At 31.5% G+C, this 23,990-nt stretch overlaps 1 protein-coding gene across 1 annotated transcript in view; it reads left to right on the top strand.

Annotated features, from left to right (window-relative positions):
- The first annotated feature begins 233 nt into the window (after window positions 1-233).
- Window positions 234-23,990, top strand: part of LOC131852517 (uncharacterized) — a 38,977-nt gene continuing 15,220 nt past the window's right edge. Inside the window, exons 1-4 of the mRNA XM_059203192.1 lie at window positions 234-402; window positions 10,622-10,878; window positions 15,718-15,926; window positions 18,389-18,524. Of these exons, the coding sequence (XP_059059175.1) occupies window positions 10,797-10,878; window positions 15,718-15,926; window positions 18,389-18,524 (427 nt within the window). The 5' untranslated portion in view covers window positions 234-402; window positions 10,622-10,796. The remainder of the gene's footprint in view (window positions 403-10,621; window positions 10,879-15,717; window positions 15,927-18,388; window positions 18,525-23,990) is intronic.

Below are 23,990 nucleotides of genomic sequence, written 5' to 3'. Positions count from 1 at the left end.
AAAGCCGAATACATGAATATAAAAATTTACATTTGATACAAAAATCATTTTACAAATGGCAATCGAGTAAACGTCTAATATTATAGGATTGAAAAAAAAAACAATTTTAGATAGTATTGAATAACATAGAAATAATTTATAATCAGATCATAATAAAGAATACGATGGTATGCATCCCGGTTGTGGAGCTATAGAGCAAAAACAGAGTGCACTAGCTCAGTTGGTGTCGGGAGCTCACAGACACGTAGCGTCTCGTAGCGTGTTGCGGCTACGTCGCGGTCCTACGAGCGTGTTGGTGCTCATTGAACTTAGTGTGTCTCGCCTGTTGGAATCAACACGTGTAATATAGTGAATTGATCTGGTTTATTAGTTTTTGTGCTGTATGAGTTTGGAATGTCATCGGTAAGTTTTTTTTTTAAATAAACATTACATAAAATTGTAATAGATAAAATTTATACGCCACTTATATATTGTAAAAACAATCCACAACGTCTGACTGCATATTCGCAATAATCACTAACTACTGAACGGATTTTAATATGATTTTTAACACTAGAATAGAGAGATTTTTATGGAAGCTTTATAATTAATTAATTAATTAAGGGTTTGTAAAATTTAAATTACAAATGCATAACCGTGCAAAACTATGGTGGGTCACGCGTTTCATTATATTAAAAAATGATTTGCAAAAACAAAAGGTTTCTTTAATTTATTTTAACATCATAAAATATGTCATTTAAAATGAAATTATTATTATAAGTAAAATTAAGTTAAGTTACCTACACTCATCACAACGGCAATAATGGCTTTAAACTGTTACCACATTTAATTTTGTTTTATTAAAAAAATACTTCTTCTTAACAAACTATGTATATAGTACAATGTAATTTTAATAATTCTGTATCTGAAATTGTAGATAGGTAAATAGTGATAATTTATTTAAAAATTTTAATTTGCTATTACGGTTTCTTTTTACTGTTCTAGCATTACGAATTAAACTCAAAATGGTAGTTTTTCAATACCTACTCTATTAAAGGATATTTAAATAAATTGAATACATGTTTTCATGAGTACTATCATCAGTTTTAGTAATGGGAACTCTTTTGACTAGTCATGTACAGAGTCGAATAGACCATATCCATGATTCCTTCCTGATGAATTACATCATTGGTAAATTCCAGGAGTCCGCCATGAGGGGTTTTGCCATCTGCTTTGATATTATTATCGTCCTTTTATTCTTTGCTGGCGGCCGTCAGATAACATCATCAGTGCAGACAGGATTCATCATCATCAGAATTGTAACGATATATGAAATACCTATCTTTTAAATAAACTTGCTGTTTCTGTTCATATATGTAACGTTAGATAATATAATTATAATTAAAGGGAAACACTGCGCCTTTGACCGTGCGAAAGCGGCTCCCTTTCGCTTCCAAATTCCATATTTTCTTAGTAAATGCCTGCGTAAAACACAACAGAGCAAAATTTTAAATTTGTAGACTCTATGTTACAATTATGCCTTTTGTCAGTAAGTAGACAACTCATACAATGTAATATATACGAGTACAATGCCATATAGGCATCATAAATTACATATGACAGGAAGAATAGCAGTGGGTAAATATTACTTTTAATATTAATGTTAAAATCGTTACTTATTATTTCACAATGGCAAAAAGAACGTGTTCGCTAATCAGATGCAGTGAATTTTGAGAATTGGCTTTACAACTGATCCCAAAACAATAGCAGAAACAATGATAGAAACTATTTTTAATATAACTTTAGACGCTATTAACTGATAACTTTTTTAATGTTAATGTGTGAACATTGTTTTTCTGTAATAATAAAAAAAACAAATCTGATCATTTCAATTGATTATTTATGTACACACGTCACACTCGTATGTGTCGGATTAATATTTAAAATTTTTTGGAACAAATCCATTGGATTCATTAGCATGAATATACATAAAACAAAAACAGAATTACAAAAATAGTTGAAATACTTTACTTATATAATATTATATATAACGAAAACGGAACTTCCTGAATACGGGATCATTAATTATATATGTGTATGATGTATATGATCACGAGTTACACAATAATTACACATGTAATTATGACTGTAGTTAACGATAATATCTATTGTCTCATTTCATCATAATTTACAATGGTATTTATAAAGCAATGATATTAAAATTTAACAATACAATGAATACATTTAATTTGTAATGAGAAAATATTAAACTTCTGGTGTGTACAAGGGGCACAGAGTATCAAATAATAGTATTGTACTGAGTATCAAAATAACAGTAAATAGTATGGATAAAATATGATTAATGTAAATGAAATTGAAATGTTCATTATTTTAGGTGTACTAATAATAATATTAATGTATAATATTATGACTTTTATGCCATTGTTTGGATTCTCGTTTAGTTATAAGTAGATTAATCAATGATTATAGTCGCCTACTTAGTATTAGCCTTTTATATTACCCATTAATAAATACTACCTCATACCCGCAATTTCGTCTATAGAAACATTCAATCCTATTTCACAATTTTTTTAGACAAAAGCTACCCTGCGACCATAAAATGAATATATACTAATTAAATTTCATTTGGATCCGTTCAGATGTTTAATCGTGAAAATGTAACAAACAGATAGACTTGATGATGGGGTTAAGACTTGTGTAATATCAGCAATCATTCTGATATGAATAAAAATCTACCTGACAAATATAAGCCTACTAAAATGCTTTTATTATTTGTGCTGATAAAAAGGAAACGTCTATTCTTTTCAAGAATGCCATAATATCTGCGCGAGGAAAAAATGTAAAACAATACTTTATTTTAAAATTTATAATTTCTTAAAATTTTAGATTCATAGAATTTTATATATATTCATTCTAATTTTAGATCAACAATTCGTTTATAAATCAAAAACCCGTGACATAAAGCGTTGTCCATACAAACCCTATTAGGTGCAGTTATGCCTACTATGTACAAAGGTCCCCTAAAATGTAATAAGTTTTTCTACTAAATATATCGTAAAATATTGTTTTATTACATCATAAATGTTTATGCAAAGAAAATGGAAACGAGTGAATTATGTTAACAAAATGCAAGCAAAGTTGATTAAAAGTGCAAGAGGACTTTGATCTTTTTAGGTAAACCGAGAGAGTAGGTACCTACTAGTTCGCTGGTTGCTTTAGAAAAGCTGCTATAAATCAGACAAAGGATTTCCAGGTCACTCGGAGACTTGTTTGTGACATTTAAATCTACAGAGTTGTTACAAATTAATGCGGCAACGGCTATAATGAATGGCTATTATAATGTTTGCTTAGCGCATCTGTGAATAATGTGGCTGTTTTGCTGCTGATCTTAGATTTATCTATGGCGTATAATAATTAGAACGCATACGTAATAATAATAAATAATATGCCGTCATCACTGTAGTCTGGATGGCAGTAAAAGACATTGTCAATTAACGACATCATAACGATCAACACATGCCATATACACATTTTGCTTATATATTTAAATACAATGTGCCAGGGGGCGAACCTATCACAGGGGAGCATCACATAATCATGTGACGCTTGTGATCATCCTCATGCTTTGCCATTCCAATGTACTGTATTCCGTGCCTTCTATTCCTTTCACTCTTATTACCATATCTCAAGCGAAATGCATCTTGACATGCAAGATGCCTGGAATCGACATAGAAGATACACAGAGTACCTCTGTAGATGACTTTGAGCAAAGTCTCTGATTGTCAGAGATGAACTCGCGGGCTATTAAATAAATGTACTTACTTATTATCATCATCATTCCTTTATTTGTAGTAGGATAAGTACGCAGTACATATAAAATGTAAAGGTTTGAAAAAATACCAGTTACAATATTTTTTTAAATATAATATGCTTCAATTACGTTATATTTAAAGACTCAGGTGTTTCTTATTGGAATTAATATCAACAGCGTGATCGAGGTCTGTTCGAGAAATCCTGTTTAATAGAATGATTTGGCGGTTCTTTTTTCTCAAGTTTATTGGATTATTGGCAATATAAAATGGAATACAAATTCAAACCGCAGACATTGTTATATACCAATATTATTACATTCGTTTCGCGTTCCAGTGGTTAACCAATATCATAAATATGTGCATGTAAGTCAATAACGAATCAAGTGCCATATACAGATCGTGGAATCATTCAGCGTTGAAATTGACGTACATTTATTTTCATTCGACTTCAAAATGAAGGAAATTCTAAATTTGTTCTGAATATTGTTATTATTTTTGTACAAATTTCGATACCTACAATGAGAAGTATGGTTTACATAATTCTTTTTTTATAATGAATTAAATTTATATCACTTTTATTATGTAAGTTCGTTGCCAATGATGAAGAATAACTATAGAAGTAAAATTTTGTTTAAAAATTGAAAATTACTCATAGTTAATGAGTAATTTTGGGAAACTTTTACTTCTATAGATATATAGATATATATATATATATATATATGTATTCATAGCTAATGTTCTTTATATATGATTTATAAAAAGCATTTAGATCTTTTTTGTTTTGAAGTTATTGTAATACTCCTATACTGTATGCTAACAAGTCCTGTATTGTTCATTCATTTTAAAAATTCGTGTAAACGATACTCTGTTACGCGACGCCAGTCATGTCGCTCAATCATAATTCATTCTACATATTCAACAGCTAGACATACTCACTGAGTTGTGTTGGTTTATTTCTTTTACAACAAAGATTTTTTAGTATTGGCGTGATTGAACAGATTGAAAACTGAATACTAAAAGATTTGAACTGTTAGATTCCATGAAAGTTATTAACAGAGCATGACTTTGAACCGAATGAAACCACATTAACCTGCCAAACTATATTGAACAATCGCTCGCATCGCTCTTGTTTCCGATTTAGTTTTAATTGTATTTTGATTATTGTTTGATAAATGCTAATTAATAATTTCATATTATTTTAATAACTGTTGTGGTGAGATTGACACAGTATACCAAATTTAAGAGTTAGCTAGTTATTAAAGAGGGCTAGTAAACAAATGTCATACGATAATAACAATAAGTACCTTGTTCAGGCGTGGTACTGATAATAAAATCAACCGACTATAAACATATTATTACGAAAAGCTTAAAAAATTTGTCATTCAAATTGTTCATTCAGAAATATTGAGTAACGGCATACTGCGTTAAGAACATCCCATATATTATACAAACAAAATAGAGTCGAATTGAGAAAAAACCTCCTTTTTTGAAGGCAGTTGAAAAACCAGTATTCGTGTTGGACTGGACGTAATTGGCACTGTGTTCTCGTTATCAGTGATAGAAAAAAATCAAATGATAATTTACTTTAGAAAATATATTAAAACTAGCTGTACTCCCGACTTCGTCCACGTGGAGTTATTTAAACTTTAATTAACTTTATTTTTCTGAAATAAAAGTAGCCTAAGTTACTTAGTTACTTATTACATCAGCTACCTGCCAAAAAAGTCCCCTCAAAATCGGTCCAACCATTTCAGAGATTAGCCGAAACAAACAGACATATAGACAAAAATGATAAAAAATGTTATTTTGGTGTATGTAACGTATTATATGCATATGCATATTGTAAAGAACCGTTATTTCAATATCACAAACAGACACTACGATTTTATTTACGATGATATGATTTCATTTATTTAATATTATCTGTACATACAGATAATATAATAAATTAAACTAAATTAAATAAATGAAATCATCGAATGTTCATTACACGCTTGTCTGTCAAACAGTTGACGCGGCAATACCCTTCATTTGTGAACGTCAACGCTACGGACATTACGCGAATATCCCCCAAATCGGACCTAACGCTCCGAGTTAAGAAAAAATAATAGGCCAACCCGACGTTAGATAAAAGAAAATGGAGATTACTAATCTGTAACAAAGTTGCTTTTTATCTTTTTCTCAACATTCAGCTGTTATTTGGGATGGGTATTACAAGTCATTCTTATGTAACGATGGTTACTCGTAATTTTCTTGTATTTTAGGATAATAAAATAATTTATGACGAGTGGTTATTATATTTAGCTAAATTGGACATGCCTTGTCTGTTATTCAATTCAATCCTGCTAGATGATTAGTTTAGTATTTACTGCTATATTTACTATCTAAATCAGGATTATTACTGTATAAATATAGGGGTATACCAAAGTGTAGATATATATATATATATAGATGTTATGCTATACTGATATTTCCCAATTTAATCCAATAAATATAATTTTCAAAAATTAATTATCTTTAAATTCTTTTTATGTAGTAATACTGGCAGACAAGCTGACGTGCCACCTGATGGTAAGTTGCAATTATCGCCTATATATATATATATATATATAGGCGATGAAACCACCCAAGTGTTGCGATTCCAGAGGACTAAGATGTCACGCCTCTTATCCTATAATTTCACTGCCTTATCTCACCCTTCAACCGAAAAGATTCAAATTAAGGAAAGTTAACCACGGAGATGTTTTTTACAAACGGTTTTTATGAACTCGCTAAAAATATACCTAAGTAATGGGCCACATTAAGAATGTTTACAGTCAAATGTTATTGATCTCTGGCAGAATTTCATTAGTTTAGCTTATAGAAGGCGATGGAATAACAATGTATTGTACATATACAATGAAATATTGACAATGTCTACCGATAATTATACTGTTTTATTTTAAATATGGTTTACAACAAAATAAGTAAAACACTTCTATTAAACAATTTTATTAATTTAAAGGAATTTAATATTATTTTTACTGTAATAATTATTTTATTTTAGCTTTAAAATAAATAATAAGAACTATTTTAACGATGTTACAACCAGTCTAATCACGTATGGACTGAAGATGGCGGTAGATGTAAACATTCATTAAAATAGACAATTCTGTCTACTTATTTTCTTAGTCTTTGCCTACGTTAACAGTCGCCATTACCAATGGAAAATAATCACAAACGCAAACAATAAATATACCGTTTATTATAAAAACGGTATATTTAGATATATGTAAATAACTATGAAAAAAGTATTCAACATTATTTACTTGACAACCGTTTTACATTCAACGTATTTTTCATGTGTTCAAAGAACCGCGTCAATCTCATCTAAACTGTATCTAAAATTTGGATTTTAATCTAAACAACAGGTAAGTCAACCTTTTTACAAGTCTCTTGAGTAAAATACCTTTAAAATGTAAAAGTAAACAGATATCATTGTGATGTATGATACTCTAATAATATTGTTAAAAAGGAAAGTAATGAATACAAAATTAAGTTTTAAACTAAAAATTTGTTGCCTGTATCGAATTCAAAGTCACTGATATTAAAAGTGTTTTATTTCTCGTTGTTTATAAAGCCTTATATTTATTACTACCATTAAAGATCAATACAGAAGGTGGCATTGCCGGCTAAAATAAACCAAAGTCATCCAAAGTAACTTGAAAATCGTAAATACATGAGAATTTTACAAGTATACGCACGTTGATACCGTTAAACTTCGAGTTTCAAAGTTGTATTATGCAGATGGCACGATATTTGTTTAATATAAGTCTCATCATATTACTATGTGCTCAGAATAAGATAGAAGTAATATTGCAATGTTATTCAATATCAAAGTGCAAAAATCAATGTGAATTCTGAATTCTTTTTGTGTGCAGAAGACATCTATATACTAAATTCAATTGAGAACTTCTTCATTACATCATCGTCACAATTGAACAAGCTTTAAGTCAGCGTTATGTACTTTTGCATTTATATATTACGAACAATATTAGTGTGGATTAAGTAAGATTGAAGACAATGCACAATATTATTTATGTAAGATGTTAGTAATTAAGCATCGTCCATTAGATATGTACGAATATAACCTATTCATAAATTATTATCTTCAACATCACATCGAATAAGGCTTTCAAGATGATGACTGCACAATATCCTCACAGTTTATTTTTTTATAAAGGACATACTTTGGAATTGTAAAATACAAAAATTGTGAACCGACGAACATGTAAAATTTTATGACGTTATTTATTTATAGTTATTAAACTTTTTACTATTATACTAAGATTGTATGATCTTTCTATATGAACTTACTATTTTGTTGTTGTCATAAAGAAAGTAAACATTAAAACTACACGTAGTGTGTGTTAAACAGGGCGTATAATTAAGGTAGACCGAATAGATCCGACTAATAGATCGAATGAATCCCTTTGAAGTAGTGGGATTAGTATCGAAGGGTTTATAAATAGCGAACATTTTCGGAAATATCCACTTTATTTTATATGTGTTATAGGTATAATATAATTGTAGATATTTGATGTATTATAATTTATGCTATAGTTAGAATTATAATTATTTTTCACCCGTCTCTCAACAACCCCTATTTTTTAATAGGGATTTTAATTTATATGGCAAAACAACGTTATGTGCGGCGTATGTCTATATCTTGCCACCAGTATCAGAATTTCATCTTAAAATCTTGGCTTTCAAAAATATTATTGTCGATTTTCAAGACAGTCGTCGGCTCATTGAAGCGTGAATGTAGCAATAAACTAAAGTGTCGGATGAAACGTAGTGCGGCGTCGCCCGACTTCGGGACCTGGCGCGCGGCGTGAGCTGTCTCCGGGATGTTGCTAGGTTGACGCATCGGCGAGGTGTGCGAGGTCGCTACAACTACCTATTTTTCTAATGGCTGACATTCGCGCACAACGGAAAGCAAACGATATTACGTAATAACACACACGCTGGAATATAAGCTTTATTGCTTTCTACTTTGAATATGCTCCATTTCATGATTTTTAATGGATAAGAGAAAAAAATAATGTTCAATAACATGACATCCACGTAGATTTTACTCGAGGAACCGGGTTTTTATGCTAAACAATATATATGTCTATAATTAATAGATGATATATTCAAATTCATACCACTACCCATGTGATATAATCTTACATGTGCTACAACCAATACATAAATCCATTAATAATTACATCCATCCGGGGAATTGTTGTTAATTGTGTACTTGTAATACTACATAGGTAATACATATGTCTATATATTTACTATATCCATGATTTGCTAGTATATGGATAGACCTTAGATTCTATTCGCAGTTAGAGTTATTATTTGATATATTTTTTAAATATTAGTAAGCTCTCATGCTTTTGGCTCTATTGTGATTTTCCAACTTATTACATTTGTAAAAACTAACTATAGAATGCTTTTATCACTAGAATGACTATTATTATTATATATGATATATACATTTAAATTTTATCTTAAATATTCGTTTACTGTTAACTATAATGATTAGTTAGATAGCTTGCTAAACAATCACCAGGTTGTTTGGCAAGCTGCAACTTAGAGCTGATGTTTGCAGCTTGCCGGCAATTTGCATGCATCTCATACGCTTTTGCAATCTATAAAGTCTATAGGTAGCAGTAGGCACAACACATGGTTTTCCATATTTAAAAATTACTATTTTACAGAGGAAAACTGTAAAAAATCGTGTATTCAGGTCAGTCTCACCTATTTCAATAGCCTGCATGGCTTGCTTTGTAAGCTGTATTCAATTATAAAGTGAGATTAAATTGAAATTATAGTATAAGAGCCATGATATTGTAGTCCTCCGGAATGCTAACGCAATAGTGACATCATGGGCATCACATGATAACGTGATATCCGTGCTGCTCCTTGTCAAATGTATAAGCTTGCTTGTCTAAGAGTCCTACAATAAAAAGCACATCTAAGTACCATATTTGTATATAATTATATATGTAGAACTGCCACGAACGGAAAATTACTTGCAGGTTGCTGGGTTGTCATAATTAAAAAAAGTGTAAATTAAAAAATATTAGTTTTCCTATTGTTTATGGAGTATTTCTTTTGTGAATATACACGTTTTTGTCACTAACCAAATAATTTAATAAACTAAAGTTTTAAACCGTCTCTTTGAACTTAATAAAAGGTTTACGTTTGGACTTAGTGACGAGTCGACGTTGGGTAGACAACCACAGTGGGAACGAATGTTCATTGAAAGTCGTAGAGTAGCGTGTGAAACCATTAGTCCTATCGCTCACTTGAAAAAGTGTCGCTTTCCCTGAAACATTGTGCTGGGGTGCTCTATTCAATTGGTGAATGTATTTTATTCGTTGTCAATCGATCTCTAGACAACAAAACGCACGCTGGGAGTAATGTTTCACCAAACGATAAATCACTGTCCCCAATACGAATTTATAACATTCTGATCTTGTGTTTCTCACCTACGTTTTGTAATTTAGATGACTACAAAATATCTGAAACCGATAAATAATACTACAAATTTAACTTAGTGCCTCCTTATCGCACAAACTAATAGATATTCTGTGGTAGAACAGCTACAGAAGTTTCCGACAGACCGTTCCGTTTATTTGTAGCCACTGTTTCGTTTAGTTCCTATAAGTCCTAATCAAAATAAACGATGCTTTGGACAGTACCAAAGGAAATAGTTATAGTTGGTTCAATTTCAAAGTTTTCAGTAAGTTCTAATAGGATTACTGTTGTTTCAGATTGGTTCCATGGTTACTTGAAGAAATCGAGTAAAATGTTGAATAGTGGACGGCACGTTTTGTAAATAACTCAATTCCGATATGTCAGGAAAGAATCCAATATTTGGAAAGTCGGTTTAAAAATGAAGGAAAATACAAGGAAGCCGCGCAAGATCCGTCACGAAGCGGTCGTGACATGACGTGTGGGCGCGACCTCTCTCCGCATAAGTACAACATGGTTTCTCGACTCGCTGCCATTTTAATATGGCTCGGAAGTAGTAAGTATTGACTAATCATTTTAACAATTGTTTTATACTGATAATGATTCTTCGATATTTAGTGAGAAGATTATATCCTCTGTTAAATAAAACATCTGTCCTATATTTTCATTTATTATATTCTAATTATTTCTTTCTTATTCTTAGTTGTGGGTTCCCAAGTAAGTTTTATAGCTAGTAAGAATCTATTGGTTAATAAATACACACCCAACATTGCAACACAACATTTCAACTGTGTGAAGTCACGGTAGGTCTCGGTCTAAAAAGGAAACCATGTATGCAGGTTTCCTATGTGATCTAATAAAAATTAAGAACAAGGTTCACTTTAATTTCTCAAACGAAAATTTACATGAACCTACCTCATTACCTTTTCATTTGTAATACCATCCTTTTTCTCTTATTTATTTAAAAATCTTACTTAAATCTAAAATTATTCCACGCATTTTTTTCAACAAAAATGTTTAATATTTCTTGGTACTGATAAATTACACAGCACAGACACAGAAATCTTGTTAATCAGAATGATGACTGAATCTTTCCTATTAAATAGAATAAAATAACATGTTATTTAATTTTTAATATAGCAAAACGACATGTTGAGATCGTTGCCATTTATATAGTTATTATTTTCAGAGAACAAGTCTTTTCAATCAGACCTTTCATCTTGTTAGGCGAAATAACTGTACAGAATTGATGAATTATTAAAATCTCTCCGGATACAATCGAGTTTTCGAATCCAATCCCTTAAGTAAAGCTGATTATCGGAATTCCCTGAAGACCGCACGGCTCTCGAAAAATTCTGTAAAGTGCCAATCTCTCTCGGCACGGGGCAATCGCTAAAATTATTGGTTCGAAACACGCAAGACCATTCATTTATTATACATGGACTACGAAGCTACACTCGGTCAACGGAATAGGTGTACGGGCTCTTGTGGAGGTCCATCCTGGTCGCCCCACGTCATTCCAGAATGTAACTTTGCGAAACTTTTAGTGAATTATTTACCTGCTTGACATTTATAGCCAACTAAGAGAAATATATTTGGAAATTAACTAACCAGACTACGACAGCGTTTTTGTTGATGGTATGAGAAACTCTATGAAAACAAATTTATTACAAAAGAGATTGAAGAGTATTTTATTGAATGGTAAAATTTATATATATATAAATATATAGGTATAAAAATGCAAGTATTAGAAAATAAATGTCAGGTATCGTATTTTATTTTCTTCAGGGATGGAATTGTAATAAAAAAGACGAACCACATCAAAACTATTTGTTCAGTATGTAGTTATAGTAATAATAAAAAAAATTGTCATTTTTTTACCAGAACTATCAAAAAGGATAACAAAACGAAACTCCATCGAATGGTGCCAAGTTCTCTTTTCTTCTTTGAAGACATAGAATAACAGACTTCAGCCTACATTATGTGTCTCATATTTCTACAGGAAAAGCGTTGTAATAATGTTGTATTTTTAGGTAATTTATATTTTACGAACATTAAGGAAGCATAAAATAACAATGAAGTGTATATTTATTATGTTATATTAGATTTTACACAATACAATTTAACAAAAAAATATTAAAATTATTATTATTATTTCTATGATCTATTATATTGTTAAGAAAAGCATTTAAATGTAATTACATTTATGAAAATGTTTATTCCATACAAATGAACACACATAATAGCCTAAAGTATAAAATACCACAAATACAAAATTTTCAGTAAGTATAATATTTTTATTAAGGTATTCAAAGGCTTGAAACAAATGTTTAGACATTTACCTAAAAAACTCGGGTCAACTGAAATAAATCCTTGACCTGGATTTAAAAGGAGTATTTTTAAAATTCTTTTTAAACCTGACGTTCTGGTCACTAGCTGTTTATTAATGTGTATAATAGATTTAATAATATAAATGGAATGGCAAACAAGCAACAATTTATAAGTGGTAGCCGTCGCCTATATACATGAACAACACTACGGACATCATGTTATCATGTGACTGACACATATACCTGTGCCATTTCGAAGGATTAAGATGTCATGCTTCTTATGATGTAATTTCACTACCTAATCTCATCGTACAAATGTACCTTATAAAACATACTTCTTACTAAGTCTACCTAGGTTTTTGCCGAGTAGTAAGTTACATATAGGTAAACGTGTAATCTACTCCTACACAATTATAGATTTCATAGATTGCAAAATGTAGAAAACATAGTAACGTAGTTTACCACCAGTATCTACGTATATGTAATATATTCTATATATATATTTTTAAAAATGAACTTAAAATTACGGTATAATATAAGGAATGAAAACAAAATTAGCGAAAACATTTGGTACATTAATTAGGTGTATAACACACAATAAAGCATTAGGTATATTTCAAATTAAATTCGCGCATGAGAAGAAGTATTGTGATGTGGTTTGAAACCGTAAATTGAATTTGGTTACATTGTAATGAGTTCATGTAGACGGGAATTGTGTATTAGGTTGATCTTGAATTCGATCACGTACCATTCTTGATTTATGTATTCCAACCACCTTTACTACAGCTGTAGGCCAGGATTTGATTACTTATATCCCTTGGACTCGTATTTTACTCTGTGGACCACTAACCGTTCGGCCGCGACCCGACCAGCGAGGATAAGTTTACTCCCTTAAGTTTTCATATATTTTTAGTTTATGTATTCTAAATGTCACAAAATAATATTGTAATTTCATAGTTCAATATATTTTGTATATTTATATTTCACTACATATCTAATACTCATATAGTAAATACTATAGATACAACGAAACTACTACAGAATAATTTATTTATTAGATTTAAAATAATTGGCAATTCTCCTTACAAATTATCTTCTATTAATTCAAGCTCAGCTTTAAAACCATTGCTTCGTAAACTCAATCCAGATTGAATTCGTTTCCATTGCTAGATTGATCACTGTGCAGTGATGTGAAACCTGGAAGCAGTCGGTGGAGAAATAAAATGTAATAGATTTTAAGTAAGAGAAATGGAGTATTTTATCTGTTTAAAGGTAAATTGGTTCATTTATATTTATCCCATAATTATATTACTTAAAATAGTTTATTGCTGTATAGTCAACTGATTACTCCATTGGGTTTTAATTTTATTACAGGCAATTTTTTTAGAATCCATTAATGCATTTAATTACTTTGATATGTTATATCAGATATAACAAATACTTTTATATTTTTTTTAATCTTGTTGAAGGTAGATATGCATAATCTATACATATAAATAAAATTGGAGTGTCAGTTTGTAATGTTGAAATAATCGTTTTTTACTACATGGATATGAATAGAAATACGGTACATACACCAAAATAACATTTTTTACAATTTTTGCATGTCTATCTGTCTGTTTGTTCCGGCTAATCTCTGAAATGGTTGGACCGATTTTGACGGGACTTTTTTTGGAAGGTAACTGATATAATAAGGAGTAACTTAAAATACTTATACTTTAGAAAAATAAAGTTAAATTCCACGCGGACGAAGTCGCATTCATTCATATGCATGTAGTAAAAAACGGTTACTTCAATATTACAAACAGATACTCCAATTTTATTTATATGTATAGATTATAACAGACCTCTAATGTGTAATTTAAAAATCAAAATATGACTAAATGCCTAAATAGATTTAACATTGCACCTATTTAAATAATCAAATTATAAAATGGGTAAGTAATGTTGACCAACAAATCATAATTAAATTAATCAATATTATAGAATAATTTAATTACAGTAAATAAATTATAATTATAAACGGAAGAGTTTGAACAATTAATCAAGAAAGCCTCATTAAAAAGTTTTGAACAATCTTTATCTCTGCGATGGCTATTGAAAAATGAGATTGATGGTAATTCATCTACATTTATACATAATATCATTTATTAAGAGTTTATAATATTATAACAAAGTGTTAAAGTATTATAAGATCTTAAGTTACAATCTACAAATTGTATAATCACAATATTTAGTCATGACTAGTGATTAATCTCACGAAATCGATTTTTTCCTGTAATTATTTCGTAACACAATTGAATCTTGGCTATTAAATAAAAACCAAAAGGATAAGGGGACTGTTAGCAATGGAAATTAGTAGCCCCATTGTTGACAATGTATGATAATGCTATCAGGTCTGCCTCCACGAGGTCTCTTTGGAAACCATTGTCATGAATCTTGGGGAAATCATCGCCAGGCACTAACTGATCAAACTTCATCCTCAAACTATTTATATATTAATGTTTCCACTCCAATGTATACCATTAGCGCAGACGGATGCAGAAAAAGCAGCTTGTCAAAGTCCCATAATGTGAATTTAAAATACGTACCAGAGTTACAATCTATATCTGTTTCTTATAATTCTCACTGTTTACTATGTTGTTTATTCTTGGAATAAGGACTCTTCAATTGCAAGATTGTCATATTAAGTACCTCGTGGAGCGTCAAGGGCCGAAGTTCAGCCCGTTCTTCCTTTCTCGCTACTGAAAACACGAGTCACAGTCACACACAGATTTCAATGAATGCACTTAGGATATTTTAATATTATTTTTAAACAAAGTTTATAATGGATGTTCTCAATTCAGCCGTGTATATTGTGAAACTGTTTCGCATGAGTTTATGAGCTTTCAATTTATTTTTAATTATTTTATTGACAGACTGAACTTTGATTACTTCTATTTTAATTTGTAATGGTTTAATTTAATTCCACCACTGATTTTTGGGTAATACTAAGTTTCCGTTTAAAACTTATTGCTATTATAGACACTTTTTAAGTTATAATTAAAATCCTCTTTTATTTTTAGGTGTACTTGGACTTCGTGATATACAATTAAGCGTGCCTGAAGCGGTCGGTATAGGTTCCAGCGCGACCCTCGGCTGCCGGTGGTCACTAGATTCTGGGGAAACCTTGTATACGGTGAAGTGGTACCACGGCGCGCAAGAATTTTTCCGTTTTGTGCCTAAGGAGCTGCCTAATACACGGGTTTTCTCCCAAACGGGCATCAGTGTTGACGTAAGCAAATCACATTAATTATTACACAAATTTTAAGCTTGATTTAATGAGTATTTATTATATTTTTTATGCTATATGGATATTATTATATACCTATATTTTGTCGTAATTAATATTAAAAGTCTATTAGGGTTTACTAACCAAGTTCTGCGATATTATAATAAAATAATATAATATATAGTTATAATTTCCCTACATACCTACACCACAGAATGCCAATGATATAAATGGCAAATATTACTTTATCCTAACTAGGTGTAATGAGCTCTAGTACATGTTCTATAATAGAACATGTACTCTATTATAATAGAAATTCCGATTTAAAATGAATAAATTCAATAAAACTTCTTGTGTTTATTAATATCTACAGTTTATAAATCAAATAATTTAAATAGCTAATGTTATAAAAAGTAGCTTAGGCTATTTTTATTTCAGAAATTGAATTTATTTTAATAAAAAAAAATCCACCTGTACAAGTCGGAGACTAGGTACGGGTTACCCGTCGTGGGTCTAGTTAAGTCTAGACTTGAATATTATATGGTTTTATGATACTATAATATGTAAACAACATCATTAGTTTTTTTTCAATATACGAGCGGATTAAAGCAATAAGTGTAAAAATATTTACGTTAAGTTTCTTAATTGCAAAATAAAATAATAATATAAATGAAATTAAAACTAATATTTAAATAATAACGTAGTCAAATTTGTTACTTACGGTGCTATAACAAACAACTTCATAACTATGATTATATATGGGTCAATGGCTCTGCGACATCTTGCTAGTTCGTTAAACTGCTTCGTAGTGTGCTCTGCAAAAAATCACTTAAGAATCTCGTCTAGCGGCAAGCACGTTAAACCTTTAACCGTTGGCACCCCGCCACTACTCAGTTGTAACATTGTGCCAGAATAATACATTAAAATCCCTTTTAGATGATAACGAATATTCAAAGTTTTCACTGAAGAGTAAGTCAAAGTGCTTCGGAATGAGTACTGAGAACGCAGTGGGCCCTTAAAAATCGGGTCAGACGTCTCGAAGCGCGGGACGAGCATGATTTAGTTTGGAGGTTTCGTAAAGTGGACCGACTTTCGTAAGATGGATCGAAGCTTTTAGCTCAATTTAACTCGCTACCAGCTGCGTACGGTAAAGTGCACAAGGCTTCTTGTAATGGGATTACTCCATGGCTCACGTATAAATTACACATGAGCACATTCCAGCGACTACCACCTGTAATCAATGATAAATTGGTTGTTGGAAATATTTACGAACATTTCTCAGGCCTTGTCGAATATATACTCGTGCAATATCTGTTATTGATGATCCCCTGTACTAAGATCAATATGATAAATTTTCAATGTCATTTATATTCGTACTTTGTACAGTCATAAGGTTGAATTCATCATTAATTCCATCTTGATTTCATTAATAAATACAGACCTCCAAGGTGAATGACCTCTCATCATTAATTTGTATTAGCTACTTATATTATATGAATAGCGCACAATAATGAAGCAACTATTAAATTGTAATATTTATTCGTTTTCTCCTTTACTATTTTTCTAATCTAATCTAACCAATATTGAAACGATGCCAAAAAGTCACCATCGCGTTCCTATTGGCTATTTTCCTTTTAGATTCTTTTCCTTTTCACCGTTGGTTCTAATTACAGTGATGAACATTTCTTGTTTTCTTTGTTTAATTTCTTTTGCATTTCAACAGATTTTTTAAAATCCGATAACGATAAAAACGGTAACTTAAATGTTCTTTCCAAACAAATATTTTCTCAAACAACTTTAAACTATAAGCTCCTTTTTGTTGCAAATATGTTTATTCTAATATCTGGGCTGACCATAGAAACGTAAAAATTTTCATAATGAAACTAGAATACTACGTACTGTCTGTTGGTTTGTGGTTGAGACTAGTAGTAGTTGTAGGTAAGCGGACAACGGACGTTTGTAATATACGAGTATATGTACCTTTACAGTTTACATGAAGGAATTTATAAGTAGCTACAAGTTATTACCTTGTTGAATATATTTAATACCATATAGTTAAAGTCCGTGCCTTATACATTACAAGTTATAAATATGTACCGAACAAATATATAATATAACCAAACAGAGTTATATATTTTGTAAGTGCAGATATAATATGCATATAGTTCGATTGCAGCTGACTCGACAAGTTAATTTGCTATGTAAATTATTTCTGGATAGTAAAATAAAAAATATCCTACACCTTCTTTATTCCCAGACCTACAAAGATTTTATAAAAATCGGTCAATTCGTTTCTCGTAAATTTGATAAGAAACTCTGTGTGTATTTAAAAGCGGCTTAAATGTCCTACATGTGTACTGACATTTTTATATATTAGATATTGTACTGTACTTTAAAATCTATTTAAATTAGAATGTGATGTACTATTAAAGAATTCTTTAATTTAAGAAATTTATTGTGTGTAGATTTCCCGGTCAGGTGCACAGCAAGTAGTGCTACATGGTGCTACGCGGGTGCTCAGTGGTCGCTACAGGTGCGAGGTCTCGGCGGACGCGCCTTTCTTTCACACCGTTTACAAAAGTGCTTACATGCGGGTTGTGGGTAAGTGAATAGATATATATATATATGTATAAATTATTTAAACTTTTGATGAAAAATATTTGCATCAAGTATGGAATCGAACATGCGGTCACCAGAAGTAAGACCATATGCAAACACACTAGTCCGCCAAAGCCGGTCAAAAAAAAGCATATAAGTTAAGACGACATTGCACTCTATTCAGGAGATGTCGTTTCTATTTTACAGCCGTGTTGAATAAACGTATATAATAATAAATGTTGCAATTTTTTTAAAGAATTTTATATATATCGAAAAATAGGCCTACGGCCTAATAGAACAAATATAGGTTGACTCAAAATATTATATTTTGAGATAACTTATGACCGTCTTGTGATTTATCTTCATAAGAAATATCAAGCCGCTTAAGTCATAAAAGGTAACAAACACATAGACAGATTGACTGTCACATTAATCACATTGATCTTTGGACAACACTTTATATTTACACTTCCAGCCGTGACTACGTTTTTAATTAGTCGATAACTCAACGTGACTACCTAATGATAAACGTCTAATGCGAATGTATTGTAACGATCACATACTAGGTATGTTGATTGTTCCATAAAAATTAGATTAATAAATCTAACACCTAATATATAGAAGTGACGTGATGTTATAAGTACATAGTAAGTGCGTATTATGTAGAATTAAGATTTTTTCGCGGAACGGATACTTAAATAATTACTTCATAAAAACGGCTGCAACTCTCAAACGTGTCTATAATATTTCGTATTTTGTTCACATGCCACTTACGGATATTGTAGGGTCCTTATTTTCTAAGTATTGTTTATTTAAGTAACATAAATTAGTTACTTTATTAGACGTGACGTTACTTTGGTAGAACTCAAGCTGAGAAAGTGTCGAGTTAAAACAATAAATTAATAAGTTTATTAGACAGGGCACGACATGGGACAGTGGCTTGTTTAAAATTTGCTTTAAGGGTCGTTAGCAAAAAATAGTAAAAGTAAGAAGGACAAAGGGCGCGGGGAGGCGATACGTGTCATGGTGGGATTGAGACGCGGAGAAATCAGGACAGTTGGTTTTGGGACGGATAGCGGGGTAGTCGATCTGAAATAGGCAGCGGGTGTTGGAACGAGTAGCGGAACAAGCGGACTAGTCGATCAGAATTAAGGGTTAATTTCCGCGTTCCTTGAGAGACGGCAACGAATAATGAATCCGGGACGGTGCAACGGTGGCTGAACGAGAGACGTCGACGTCAAAATGTTATTGGTGAGATAGAATAGCTACCACATGACAGGTCGTATAAAACTTTAATTATTATTTAAGTTTATTGTAACTTTATTTTAGTCATAAGGTAGATAATTTGGGTACACTTTGGAGGGGAGCGTGGTGATGTTAATAATTGTATTATAAATATGGTAATAACTATGATACATAGGATTGGGTTCCATTCATGTATATAGGTGACAAGGGCAAACGAGCTTCGGTAACGGTTGCTGTAACTGTGAGTAGATTTTAAGTAATGGACAAAACGTTAATTATTATAATATGCTCAGTGTAATCAACAAACTACTGAACCGATATTTAAGGAGGAGCGACTGAAGTGATGATGATATTTTATTTATTCTGATATAAAACTACACTATTAAAAATAATTTAAAAGATTTTGTTATTGACTTACTAAATGTGCTCCTGTCCATATGATTAATATTTAATTATTAAGTACGGCTTAATAACTGATAAATATTTATAATATAATCATTCATTTATATTAAGGGAAATCTTCTCTGACCCCTCTAAGAATTTTGTGTGATGTACACTTCCACAAGGTGGAAGTCACAAATAGAATATATTTCCAAACCGAACCACAGCAATTCCCAAAAGTATGTATTGTATGTTTGTTTGTTTTTTACAAGGTAGAAACTTGCAATTATAAGAATAATGTTGTGCAGAAAGACAGTGCTTTCTTTAATTATTGTGATGGATGTTTGTACATTTCCACAAGGTGGAGATTGCAAATAATGAATAAGTAAATAGTATATTATTCACAAGGTGGAGAATATATTAAAATGGAATATTTAAAAGAACCGTGTCATTAATATGAACTTTGGCTGAGCATATTGAAGATAATCACCGGAGTAATAATATTAATTATTAAGGGATAACATTGACTATCTCTTTATGGAACGAGTTATGAATATATCCTTTCTGGGACTATAAATTTGAATTTTTAACTAATTGGGTTGTCAAGAATAATACAATCATACGAATGTGATACATATTACAAAACGAATTGTAGTTAAACTATAGAATTATTCAAATACTAGATCGCGTATTTTTGTTAACCTCATAATGATTCGAGCATAGATAATTAAATATTTTGTGGTGTGAATATAATATCAGGTGAATATTCAAATATTATATATTTTGTTTCTTCTATATAATCATAAATCAACATTACAACAACAACAAAATTTGTATGGACGTAAAGTAGTTGCTCGAATTTGATGTGGGAATAGCAAGTTCTCTGACCAGCATAGGGCGGTATGTCAGCGCCGATCGGGCCTTAGGGTACATGGTCACAGCCGTACTCAACTGTGGATGGCAGAAAGCCTGTTAACTAGGTTAAATATAATATTTTCGGATGTTCTCCATGGTTATGTTCACTTTTGACTCTCGATTTACATCTGTTATGACTTGATTCGTTCAGTGTCGTCGATTCTTGGATGTAAGTTTTCCTAGGCCCGGCTGACTAGAACCCTACCTTGTTCTCGCAACTCGTGTTAGATCTAGGTCCAGGAGTGCCGAGAATGGATTGTCTTATGTCGGGTTTTAAGGGCTCTTAATGTGGTCAGGAAGTAGCAGATGTAGGTCCCCTGCGCGAACCTATTTTGAAGGTCTAACTTAACTGTATCACTATCGTATGCGTCCATTCTGATAGAATATATTTACAACTATAGTTCCAACTGGGTTAGTCTTCAATAATGAGACTAAGATATTTATCTTCTTTCTTTATCCAATTTTCATACTACGAGGGTACTACGAGTCGGTATCCAGGTATAAGACGACGCGCGCACGCGACGAAGGTGACCTCCGACAGCATCCAACGAATCTTACAGCTGGGTTCCTGATAGTTCTAATATTAAGAAGTTATGTATAACATTAATTTCAATCATAAGCATGTAAACATTGTAACAGAAACATTATTATAACAAAGAGCAAAATCCAAGTTTCTTGCCCGTATCTTCTTGGTCGTAGATAGGGTTCCGAACGGGTGGTAAAGTCATTTAATATTAAATTCATTTAAAACACATAACGAATCGAATAACGCTGCTCACGTAATAAAACCGAAAATAAATAACTTCATTTGCGGCTCAATCCTTGTTTTATTTCTCACTACTATTTCCTAGATAATAATCAAGTAGGCTTCATATTTTGCAGTAGGTTATTTCTTAGGTATTAATCGTAACAACGTAGAGTCCTAGACGATCACTTGGCCAACACAACGACATATATACGTAAGCATTAGATAGGGAAAGTTAGGTCTGTGTTACGACCGTCTGTCGTCACTCAGTGTAGGTTATGTAGGGTTAGGATTAGGGATGTTACAGAATGGTGCCGTGACCAGGATTATACGTCAGACAATCTTGAATTACCTCGTAGTTCAAGAACGTGTAATTAAAAGAATTTGGGTTACTACAGTTTACTTTGCTTTACGGTTTACATTGCGTTACGCTTACGGGTTCTCTATTCTTCATTTCGTTTCTTTACGGTTTACTTTGCGTTACGTTGCGTTCTGTTTACGGGTTCGCTATTCGTTTCGTTTACGGTTTACTTTGCGTTACGTTGCGTTCTGTTTACGGGTTCTCTATTTTTCATTTCGTTTCTTTACGGTTTACTTTGCGTTACGTTGCGTTACGTTTACGGATTCTCTATTCTTCTTTTCGGTTCTTTACAGATTACCTTGCGTTACGTTTACGAATTCTCTCTTCTTCGTTCCGTTTCTTTTAATTTTATTTCGGTTTTGATTTGTTTTCGGTTTTATTTGTAACTTAAATTTGGTTTTATTTCTTTTGTAGTACTTTGATTTGGATTTTGCTCTATGCTACGTTTTTTAAACTTTTATGTGTTAGGTTAAGTAATTCTAATATAGTGATTCTCTTTCAGGAACCTGATCGCCTTGTTGGTATGCGTAGGTTTGATTACCACTACTTGTAGTCATTTCTATTATAAGGTCATAGGGGCGTAGGAACTTAATTTTACTAATATTATAATCACGGAAGTTTTGAGTGTAGATGAATGCATGGATGTTTGTTACTCTTTCAAGCATAATTTCTGAATGGATTTCAATGAAGCTTTAAAATAATGTAGCTTATACATCAGAATAACACATAAGCTAGAAATTACAAGCGGGTGAAACCGCGGGCGCAGCTAGTATGTAATACAGTAATATAAAGAAAAAAAAAATGTTTAAGTACAGGCTAGGGGCGTAGTAGGAAACTTTTGTAACGCCAAGTTAGATATGAGGGGTATACTCGGTCAGCATAGTTTAGAATCTGGGCTAGATGTTATCATATGTATACACTGACAAACAACAGAGTAGAGAGTAGGTCCTCAACTAGCAGCACTGACTTAATAGCAGTTTCAGGGTACTGAAGGTTTAGGGGTGAAGTATTCAGGGTAGTTAGTTTAATCAATATACCTATATATCGTTAAACAAGGGGTATAGAGTGAATGTAATTATGATAGCTGTATAATTTAAATAAGAGTAGACTGCCGATTGTCTTGTATGTATATATGATTGTGTTCACTATAGTATATACATATTTGTTAAACAATGTTTTTCAGGATCTGACTATCTGATGACCGGCCGACAGATAAGTAATTATTTGTATCAACCTCCTTCAGCACAACGGGCAGACGCGGAGCCGAATTGCTTGAGCAGTCTTCAAAGCAATGGAGAGCGGTATATGTATCATTTTAATATATTTACTGTAGATCTGAGTAATCTACAGTTCGCGTAAACAAAATTTATATGACCTGTCTTGTGGTACTTAGTCATTGCTAAATGATAGTACATAAGTGATTACATTTTATATAGCATATAAAGTAGTAATAGATTTTATAATTCTCGGTATCTTACGGTATACGGTATAACGTCTTCATAATATTACGAATTGTGCTCTATATAGGTGATCTATAATTAAACATTTTAAAATGAGGAAACAAAAAAAAAAAAGGGATAAATAGTTTCCTTAAGTGAGTTAGGTACGTTTCTAAGAGTTGATTTTTAAAAATTTTAAGTGTTTGAAAATTAAGATTTTTTGTAGTTTACAAGTGGCCAGTTCATGAGAGCTAAACAAAAGTTAAGATAAGACAAAGAGCTCGCCGTAGTAAGAAACAATTTAAAAACTTAGACCCTTTTTTTTGTTATAACATGTGGCCTGCAATTAAAGCTACGATTGCTTTACCCTGAATTTATTTTGG

The sequence above is a fragment of the Achroia grisella genome, unplaced genomic scaffold (assembly GCF_030625045.1).
Source record: "Achroia grisella isolate CSIRO2021 unplaced genomic scaffold, CSIRO_AGI_Agris_v1 utg1179, whole genome shotgun sequence".
NCBI lineage: Eukaryota > Metazoa > Arthropoda > Insecta > Lepidoptera > Pyralidae > Achroia > Achroia grisella.
The sequence above is the reverse complement of the archived record's forward strand: the minus strand, read 5'-3'. Positions and strand labels throughout refer to the sequence as shown.